Here is an 11,371-nt window from a genome sequence, read left to right as displayed (position 1 = left end):
CTCATTGTGACATAATAGTATCTCTTATGGGAGAAAAAAATTAAATGCACTTTTTGAAAATCCTGTCGTGATATTTTAACATGGTAGAAAGATAAAGAATTATTATTTTAAAGTATTATCATGGTTGAAAAGAGTTTATCATAAAAATTTAGAGTCAAACAAGTTTAATAAAACATTATCATAGCAGAAAGGAATTTTTTTTAGATGTTAAATGCATTTTTCATAACGAATACCATGGGAGCAAAGGAATTTATTATAGTAGAAGAGTTCAAATAAATAAAGCTTAGCATGGTAACAAAAATTTACTAAAACAAAATAGCGTACCAATTTGGATCTCATAGATAATATAGTTTCCAAATCCAAAATAATGACATAAAATTTCAAATAAGTTTGAAGTATAGTAACTAAATTATCTAATTTAAGTTTACAAAGGGTAAAAACGTTCAAGGGACTTTTTGAAAACTGAAACACAATAAATGGACATTTATGAAAAAGTTAAGTCATCCATCGCAATTGATGTGTTGTGAGCAGCGGTGATACATGAGAGACGCAAGCTGTGATCAATACATTGTTTGTTGTGGCCAACATTGGGTCATGCATTGCAGTTGAATGTGTATGCGTTGTGGCAGATACCTTTTGTCAATGAATTTGATAGAATGAATAATAATAACAACAAACTTTAAAAATGCACAACTTTCACTATACATCTTCAAATTAAGTGATTCGAGTATTCATACAAAGTTTATCACAGAATCTAGTTAATGACTTTGGTTTAATATAAAAATATTTCTATATGAGAATTTTATCCCAAAAAATCCATCAAGGGTCAAAAACACACTTTTCCCAAACATTCACTTACCAAAACCACAACCAAAGCCAAAGCCCATGTATTAACCACTTGACCATATCACGTATGCATAAAATAACTATGAAATATCATATTTATCATATACACAAATTTATTAGTCGGATTATAGCCACTTAGCACAAATATAATGAGAAACTTAACATACATTTGCCATAATCAATATTATCTCCCAAACATGCTCCAAATACTTAGATAACATCCAAACAAGACCATGAGTGTCAAAAACTTACCCATGGCTGTCATTTGCAATTTGAATCCAAAATAGTCACAAATGCTCCATCTTATAAAATATGCTCCTACATTAGCATGAATATACATTGACAATAAATGAGACCTAACAAAACAAAGTGGTGTCACATACACCACAACTACACCTCATGTTCTTTTCTAGTAGGACTTGGTCCTATAAAAATATTAACCATGAGGAATGAGATACAAAAATTTCAATAACCAATACTAATATGTTGTGATGTATGTTATGCAACTAATCATGCAATTGTTAAGTGGGTATACAAAACATGTTTTCAAACAATTTAGATGCAAGTAAACCAAACAAATGATGCATAATTACAAATTATATCCTCCTTACTCCATGTATCGATGTCCATACTCAATGCTTTACTACTTGGCCAAGATAAGTTAGCCTAAACTACTTGCCAATCATTACATCCAAATGAGGGTGTACCATGCGGCATTAGTTTAAATCTCAATATTAACCACCCTTCTAACAAAACTTGTGCGCATCATGCATATATAATTTCCAAACAAGTGCAATTGCTAATAATTAGACATACTTTCATCATAATTATATTTAGATGCCGAGCACAATCATATACAGTTTTTAATCCCACTAGTAATATATTTTACCCAAACAATAATTACACATTTTTCCAAAACGCACTTTCCAAACAACAATTATTTCCAACAAATTACACACAACCAAACACACAGCATACATTACAACATAAAAGTAGAGGTTTCCTTGATGCCTTAGCAAACAACTTCCCCAAAACACAGTTTACCACCCCTAACAACTTTAATACCATAATCTATATATTATAAAATGCTAAATATAATTAAGCACTAATAACACCCTCATCCTAGAGTTAGGCTAATTAATCTTATAATCCTAATACATTCCCATAGACTTTAATCATCAAACTTAGTCATTCTCATCCTCATTACACATCTGAAACATAAATTTAGCATTTAATCACTCTAATCATCATTAGTCATTCTCCTACAAATTTAGGGTTTTGGATTCAAACACTCCATTATAATAAACATCATCAAAACAATTTAATTACACCTATTTAACTTCAAACAACCCATAAAATTTGAACCCCGTGACTTGAGTTGCTTCAGACTCAAACCCTAACCTTAATCACCACTTAAACTTGCTTAACGAGGAGATTAGAGGGTACTAGATGGATTAAAAGTGTTGCCTTGAGTAATTATGAGTTAGAATCCACACCCTAGTTATGGAAAATTCAAAACCTAGCAGAGTCAAAGAAAATTGCTCAGAACTCTCCAAAAACCTTCTCTCCTGTGTTTGTTTTAGGAACAAACTTTTACATCTGATTCTTGGTCATTCACCATGACAAAATGTGACAAACACCTCTTTTTTCAGGGCTAACAGTACAATTATATGATTCTCACTTAAACCCAATATTTTGAACCTAGATCCAGCCTAAAACCTAAGTCAGACTCTAAATAGCCCTCATACAAGATCCTAGGCCCAATTAATCACAATTAAGTGCTTAAACAATTAATTAACTTCAATAAACCTCATTCATGCATGATTTATCAATTAATACCTTAAATTCACAAAAAAATCTAAATTAAATCCTTAATACACATATGTCCTTAATTAAGTTTTCTAACTCAATTAAATACTTAAATACTCTTATTTTCTCAATTAATTTCTAACTAAAAAGACTGTGATGTTATAGTATACACATTTCTTTTTTGGTTCTTGAAATATCCCCACGTTTGAATGCGATAAGGCTAATCTCTTGAGAAATTTGAGTGTCATTTAAAAGGTTATCCTTTCCCTTTAAATGGCATTCATATTTGTTAATGAAGGCATTTACCTCAATACAATTAGATCACAATCTAATAGTTAATATCCCCTAATTGAGGGGATCCAAATATGCTACAATTATATATATAAATTAATATTTAAAATTATTTTTTCAAAAATATTTTTTTCCCAATTAAGGATCCAATGATATTATATAAGTAATAATCCCATAACAAATTTATAAATTATCAATGATCATTAGAGCTGTCAATTATGGTCGAGCTCGTCGGCCTAGCCTTTTAATAAGCCCAAAAAAGTCTAGGGCTAGGTTGCTTATTTAGGATATAAAATGATAAATTGGGTTTAAAAGTAGGAGTGTTCAGTCTGGACCCGTCCCGATTGGCCCGATATCATCCCGATCATATGAAACGGGTCTTGTCCGACCCAAAAATAATCGGGATGAGACTTTACGGGACGGGATAGGAAAGGGGTTCGGGACGGGACAGGACACGGGATTACCATTGAGACGTCCTGTCCCGTTCCGAATATTTATATATATTATTTTTTATTTTAAATATATTAATTATATTAATATAATTTATACTTATATTAATTATATCAATTATAATTTTAATACTTACAATTCTTATTTAAAACTAAAGTTTTTTTATATTGATAATTTTAATGGCATGGAGTAAACATGACGATATCTTTCTTTATAATATATTAATATAATTTATTCTTATATCTATCTATTTAATAACTTTTATTTATAACATATTTCTTGCTTATTTTTAGAAGAGTAATTAGCTTAGTACATCTTCACTAAAGTAGAAGAACAATGATTTGATGTTGTGTTTGACTTACCTGTTGTTGCTAATCTTATAACATAAAGATCACTTGTATTTGTTATTATAATATGTAGTTATGATTAATATAATTCAATAATTGATTTTAAATTATTGTTATTTATGTGCTTGTGTTGTTTTAATTTTAAACTTAATAAATTATATGATTTAAAATTTTAATGAACGTTATTATTCAGATCTTTTTTTGATATTATTTCATTTATCGGGACGGCGGGACGTCTCGATCTTGTCCTGGTCCCGTCCCGACTCTTAACGGGACGGGACGACTTTCGGGACGGGACGGGACACGGGACCAACATTCAATTTCAATCTTTTTTTCAGGACAGGACACAGGACGGAGGTGTCCCGATCCTGTCCCGTCCCATGAACACCCTTATTTAAAAGGATAGCCCTTTTAAGGCCCTTTTAAGCCTTCTTACTTTTTTTAAAAAAATTAATATATAAAAAAGAAGTAAAAAAGTGAAAACCCTAGCTTGCCTCCCTTAATCCTTCTTAGAGCTCTCATTCACGATCATTTCACACAGGACGTCAACCTTGTGAGGCTGTGAGTCTCTGAATTGCAAGTGGTTGTGATAATGCGACTGCAACCTTGCTCCGTGAATCATCCTTTCCTTCCTTTACATCTCGCTTCGTCTAGCAACTAGCTTTAGCCATAGCCCACAGCGGCAACCCTCCTTTCCTCTACGATCTGTCCCTCATCCCTGCTCAAAGCTCGAGTCATTTGCTCCATCCCTAATTCATAGCAGACTCGCAGTCTCGCTTGATCTGTCACTCATTGTCTCTTGTCTATTGCTCATCTTGTGCTCCCTGTTTTCTTTCATTGATAAGTGACTATAATTGCAATAAGAAATTGAAAAATTGAAAAAAAAAAAAGCCTGCGGCCCTGAGGGCTAAGGTTGGGCCAACTAAAATGGTACCTTAAAGTAAAATCGAGCTTAATAGGGTTGGTTCGTTTAGGCCCTAGCCCTTCAAGGGCCTATCCCATTGACAACTCTAATAATCATGATATGGGATTGTTATTAGGAGCGGTCAACCTTATATTTGTCTCAACCGATCCAGTTTTATCTTGATCATATAAGGATAGGTCTTTCCCAACCTCAAAAAAAGTAAGATGGGACAAAGAGGCTCAAGATGGCATGGGACATGGCATTGCCCTCGACACATCTCCCATCCCATCCCATATCCCCTCTCCCTCTCCCTCTCCCTCTCCCTCTCTTAGTATTTTCTTTTAAAATAAGCACTAATTATATTCATATAATTTATTTTTATATTAATTATAATTTTAATATTTGCAATCCTTATTCAATACTAAAAGTTTTTGATAGTGATAGTTTTAATAATACAAAGCCTATAGTACAAGGTAAAATCTTAATTTTTTTACAATATATTAATTATATTATTAGTATAATTTATTCTTATATTTATTCAATAATTTTTCTTTATATATAGTATTTCTTACTTTATTTTTGAAAAAGTCAATAACTTTAAATATCTCAACTAACAAAGAATAATGACTTGATGTTATACTTAATTTGTTTGTTACTATTACTCATGTAGTTTGGAGGTCACTTATAATTACTGTCATAATGTGTTATATTTTATATATACTTGACTTTAAGTTATAAATTTGTATTTGTGATTGATGTAACTCGATAATTAACCTTAATTCATTGTGATTTATGTGCTCCTGTTGTTTTAGTTTTAAGCTTAGCAAATTATGTAATTTGATATTTTAATAAATATTATTATCTAGATCTCTTTTTCACATTATCACTTTATCAAGACATCTCGATCACATTCCAATGCCTAATGAGATGGGACAACTTTTTAGATAGGATAACTTTTGGTATGGAGTAGGATATGGGACAAAATTCAATCGTAATAATTTGTCAAGATAGGACATGGGACATAGATTTAATCGTGTTCCATGAACACCCTTAACTGTTACAATTAAATTTGATCTGTTCGTGCGACATATTTAAAAAAATTGATGATTTTTTTAAACTTAAAAATAATTAGAATTTAAAAGAAAAGTAATTTTTTTATTATTTTAAAAACTACTTTAAACAACTTTTGAAGATAATCTAGTGCAGTAAATAAAAAATATATAACAAAAATGTAAAAATACACGAAAATATATAAAATTTTAAAATAACTAAATAAGGAATATTTTTTTATAAATAAAGATATATGAAAATATCATAAAATCTTAACATAATTAAACAATAGTATTTTGTTATTGTAACTAAATGTAAAATAATATTTTCATTTTTTATAAAATCTCTAAAAACTTCTTTTCATAAAATATTTAAATTATCTAAGTATCACTTATTTTTTAATCTTGACGGAATAGGCCCTAAATTATAATTTGATGGTTAATAGCTTAATTGCAACAAAACCCTGCAAATTTAACATTTGATTGCTTAAAAAATATCTATTATATTATATATATATATATATATAAGAATGACCAGGCTGGATGTGATTTTTGCAATTTTATCCTTTGCGTTCTCTCTGTGCTCCAGAATATGTACAACATATTCCATCGTATTTTATGATTTTTCAAAAAAAAAAAATTTCAGATTTTATGATTTTAAAAAATGTACAATGCATTTCATATACAACAAAATTCTACTTTTCTACCCAATACGTGTGCTTGTATCAAAAGAAAGCAGAAGAGAAACTGAAACTATCAAAATAAAATTATATAATACATTGGCCATGAATATGGTAATGCCGTTATTACAAAACCTTATTTGTACAAGAAATGTGCAATCAAGACATTGTTGCACAATAGTACACACCAATCAACATTACTTTTTCTACAACAATAATCACTCACAACATATTTGTAACCACATTGGGAAAGAATGTTGCTGTTGCTAAAACATGTTTTGACATCCTAAAACGTGATGTTTACATGCTTTCTGTATGGTTACATGAAAGAGAAGGAATGAAATGGATCAAATAAACAAGAATAAAAATAACTAAATTACCCTATCCCTCATAGTAAACATGATAAAATCCAATACTACACAATACAAATGTTTGAATCACCAGTCTTTACAAGCTTCATGAACACGGTTGACTTATCTCCCACTTACATCTTGATCATTCTATTTTTTTTATTTCTTTAATTCATTCTACTCCATTCCTTTACAACAACCAAATGGGTTTTTAAAACTATTCAGACATTACAACTTTTGGAATCTGGCCAAAATTACTATCAAAAGGATTACTACACAGAGAAGCATAGATGACCTAACTTTTCTCTCCAGCTCTTGGTCTTTCAATGCAGCTTTTTCTATCTTATGAGATTGAAATAAAAGATTCACAAGTGACTGAAAATTTTCTATCAGTTCCATAATTTTTCCCTTTATGATCTCCAATATCCAACTTAACATGGCAATGCTGACTTCTGGTTTGTCAGAAATCTGGGGCTTTCTACATTCAGCTAAATGAAGTAAATAATGCAATGTGAAAAATAAGTCAAGTTAGTGAAAGTATAATACTAGCAAGGATGTCAAATAAGAAAGAGCATTATGGAGTCATTAAAAGATGGTGGCATCACAAGAATAAAGCCCATAGATGAAACAAATCAAGATGAGATACACAAGCATGTTAGATGCAGGTTTCACTGAAAACTGTTAGTAAGATGCTAATACTTTTATTCACAACCAGATGAAGGATCTTAGCATTGGCAAGACTTTGATGGATAAGCAGCACTATTCATGGTTTATGAATGATATGGTTCGTTATAGATTTTATATTTTATAGGGATAATGAAACTTTCGATTCCTCAAGTTTGTTTCAATTATCAATTTGGCCCCTTGAAATATACTTTTTATCAATCAAGTCCCTTCATGGTTTGAAATGGATGTAGTGGGGGTTACAAGAATGGGTGTAAATGCAAGATGCTTGTGACCAAGGTAACCAATTCTTTAACGTTTAGGCTTAAAGCAGACAATCCAAAACACATGTGATGGAATTTTAGGGACTTGATTGGTATCAAATTAAACTTCAAGGACAAAATCCCTGTAACTAATCCTATCTAGTGAGATAAGATTTGTCGTTTTGCTGCTATGGGTTGAAGAAATGCATGAACAATGTATATAGCCCAAGTAAATGCCACATTTTACAAATTTCTACATCTTACAAAATACATATATGGATGGATAAATAGAAAATACACCTGGATTTGGTAAGCTTTCGAGCTTTTGATTCACCACGTTCATGACAGCATTCCAAACTGTTTTATCTGATGACAGTGAAGTCACTAGTCTCTACATGCAAGTCATAGTTTTAAAGAATGCTTAAATTAAGGAGGACGTTGAAGAAACACAGCAAAAGTCAGATGGATTTTAGAGACACAGGAGAGAACTAGACTTACAAGTGGTAAATAAATCTGAGAACAAGATCAACAAATCTAACAAGAACAATCACTAGTAAAAGCAATATGACATTCAAGACAAAGAAAACAAACTAGAGGTAAAGTGGTTATCATCAAATGGAGAACATCGACGGGCAGTTAGAGAATGCTGCAGAATTTGTAAGGATTTTATATGTCATAGAAGAGTCCTCTACGCTTGTCAGTGATGATGATAAACATTGTAAGAATACTATTAATTTCAGAACTTGAATTACTTTTCACCCAAAAGTCATGAATTGTCCTGAACTGATTTTAGAACAAAAAAGAATGTTCTCTATCAAAATTTAAATATGTACCTTAATAGAAGGATCTGATTGCAGCAACAGGTAAGCATCATATAGTTTGTTATATCCCTGAGAAAGCAATATGCTCGAATCATAAGCACAAGAGTTCTGTTGCAATGCCCCTGATGTTACTGCTTGTAGAAAACTGATTGAAAAAGGAATATTAGAGTCTAGAATAGTAGAAAACCATCAATTCTGATGTCATCTGATGATGATTATGAAATAGCTTTTGCAAATAGAGATCAATTATTGCTCAGAAAATCCTCACTAATGACTTCATCATATCTTGAATAAAAAAAAGAAGATAAGAATTCCTTCTAGTTAATAGTAACAAGAAACTGAAATTGAGCTCCAAATAAAATACTGATTGATTTACTGAGTATTAAAGTATAACAAAGATAAAGCCTTCTAGCAAAACATTTCAGGAATGAGTTTACATTCGCAGCTCCAAAAATTAGGTGCAAGATATCTTATATAGTTATGTTGATATTGACGTAATTATTTAGAGAAAAAAATAATAATAACTAATTTAAGAAATCCATGTGTTAGGAATGGAGGGTGACCGTCCGGGAACAGGGGAGAGGACAAACAGCCAAAAGCAACGAAAAGACACCATTTCTTAACTCAACATCAAGGTTTTATTTGTTATTAAGCTTGACTTTATTCAATGTAACACTTTCCCTCAGGTGACCAGTCCAATTTCCGGGTTTCAAATAGTGTGGTGCACATGAGTAAAATAGGTAAAGGGAAGCAGAAGCAAGTAATTCACACGTCTCCAAAATAAAATCCTCACCTCTGAAGAGCAATAAGCGCGTCTTCAACTTCCATTTGAGACGGAACCGCATCAAAAACATAATTATGGAGACACCCACGGGATCTTTTTTCTTCCATAACATGAACAACTTCTAGTTTTCTGCCAATTTCACTGTGACAGAAGCAACAACACCCAGAGCCACCGTGGCTAAAGGGTACGCCATTATCAGTTGAAACAGGAAGCTTACTATTGGAAGAAGGAGGAGGAGGAGGAGGAGAAGGTGATACCACAACAGGGTAGCTTCTAGGCTGAGGCACAGAAGAGCCTACATGGATGGTTCCTCCTCCCATTGCGTTCTCAAAAATTTTCAGCAATCAGAGACTATTGTACTGTGTTGCGTTATCAGATCAACGTTATCTCCGATTGCTACATGATGCATATGGTAATTCAACAATGGGCCTATAGCTGGGCATTCTATTCTTTAACATAAATATAAGCCCATGTTTATAAAACAACATAGGCCCATTGGGTTAATTTGGTTTTCAAAATCACTTGAAGTGAGAACTCGAACCTCCTGAGCCGCCAATTCGCTCAGAACTGGAAGAGATTTCGTTGAAGTCCCAAGAACTATCCAAGGATCGCAAATAATTGGGGCATTAAAATAATATTCCCTTCCTCATAAATCTTCTGTTGTTCATATAATGGGGGAATCATACTAATCCTCCACGTCAAACAAATTTGCATTTACATCTTGAATTGATTTTACAGGCCCAAAGATCTTATATGTAAATATGCTTTTATGATAAAATGACTCCTTTGCTCTAAGTTTGAAAAAAATATCATGATACATGACCTATGTGTAATGAAATGATATTGCATTATTAATACAAAGACTCTATGTTATATGTGGACATTCTGTTATTCATACACTTTAAATACTTTTACATTTTAGAAAAGGGACAAATGAGTCTTTTCACTTAAAAAAAACATGTTTGTATATAAAGCTTTTGGGCTTGCATAATAATTTAAAATGTATTGGGTGTCTTAGATGTGAATTTCTTTAAGCGTTTAGATGTGATTACCCCTTATATAAATTCCAAGCTAAACTATTCACAGTCCCCATGGTAACATTGCATTTTTTTTTTAAAATTTTTTTTATGCGTTCGAGATGACTTGGTTGATGATTCCAGCCCCTCATGCTCTTCACAGGGACATGTTCCATCTTGAATTATGTTTCTGCAGACGACCAGGAGTACAATATGAGTTATACCAAATATGTATACAAACACATTTACAGGGGTGTAGATATCTTGAATTATGTTTCTGCAGACGACCAGGAGTACAATATGAGTTATACCAAATATGTATACAAACACATTTACAGGGGTGTAGATAGGGGTGTGGACCAGGAGGCTACAACTCTCCTAACTTTTTAATTTTTCTTAATATAATATAGTAATTATATATTATTGGCTCTCGAGTTAGTATGTTATAAAAACATTAAGATATTAGATGAAATTCTCAATTTAATTTTATATATATTCATTTACACATGTCGAGTACAAGATTTTAGTAACTTGAAGATATGGTTGTTTAAGGATTTCTTAATTATTTTCAATAAGATAATGCTATACATGCTCTTAAAACTTTGATGTTATTTGATTTTACTTTCATTTTATATTTAATGAAAGAAATTATAAGAATTTTTAGTAACAAAACTTTGTAACAAAAATCTTAATATGTTGAATGCTATGTGCTTGACACCCACTATAAAATCACTTATTTAAAAGTTAAGAGGTTGTAATTAAGATGTTCTTGTAGAAATTTTTTTTTTGTAACAACCAAGTTATTGAAATTTATGGTTTGAATGCTTGTTACTTTGATATAATTTGATCTCATTACCATAAAGATTTTGTAACTATTGAGTATCATTGCCGTGTTAATATATTTATTTTTTATGATTATTAATTGAAAGAATTAAATAGTAATTTCGGTAATCTGATAAGAGAGAGCTTTGTAGATTGAACATAACTTTGGATTCTATGGATGCATTTAAATCATTCAATATCTATTGAAAAGATGAAATTTTCACCAATTTAATGATAGTTTATATTGATAAGAAAATTGTTAAAAAATTTATCATA

At 31.2% G+C, this 11,371-nt stretch overlaps 1 protein-coding gene across 4 annotated transcripts; it reads right to left on the bottom strand.

The window, feature by feature from the left end:
- Window positions 1-378: 378 nt before the first annotated feature.
- LOC129290241 (uncharacterized) lies at window positions 379-9,644 on the bottom strand. Of its 4 annotated transcripts, none has more exons than XM_054926963.1 (5): window positions 9,267-9,644; window positions 8,486-8,618; window positions 7,953-8,043; window positions 1,099-1,164; window positions 379-633 (listed from the first exon to the last, which is right to left on the bottom strand). In XM_054926963.1, the coding sequence occupies exons 1-5, from the start codon at window positions 9,575-9,577 to the stop codon at window positions 593-595; spliced, it is 642 nt and encodes a 213-aa protein (XP_054782938.1). In that variant the 5' UTR covers window positions 9,578-9,644; the 3' UTR covers window positions 379-592. The 4 variants fall into 4 exon arrangements, with proteins under 4 accessions (XP_054782938.1, XP_054782937.1, XP_054782939.1 ...); XM_054926964.1 differs by lacking the exons at window positions 379-633; window positions 1,099-1,164 and adding an exon at window positions 6,457-7,214 and having other exon boundaries at window positions 9,267-9,434; window positions 9,515-9,632; XM_054926962.1 differs by lacking the exon at window positions 379-633 and having other exon boundaries at window positions 1,016-1,164.
- Window positions 9,645-11,371: the final 1,727 nt, after the last annotated feature.

This window comes from Prosopis cineraria, unplaced genomic scaffold (assembly GCF_029017545.1).
Source record: "Prosopis cineraria cultivar Desert tree isolate PC_DT_omini unplaced genomic scaffold, ASM2901754v1 PC13, whole genome shotgun sequence".
In the NCBI taxonomy this organism is placed as follows: domain Eukaryota; kingdom Viridiplantae; phylum Streptophyta; class Magnoliopsida; order Fabales; family Fabaceae; genus Prosopis; species Prosopis cineraria.
Note: the sequence above shows the minus strand (reverse complement) of the source record. Positions and strands in the feature narration are given on the sequence as shown.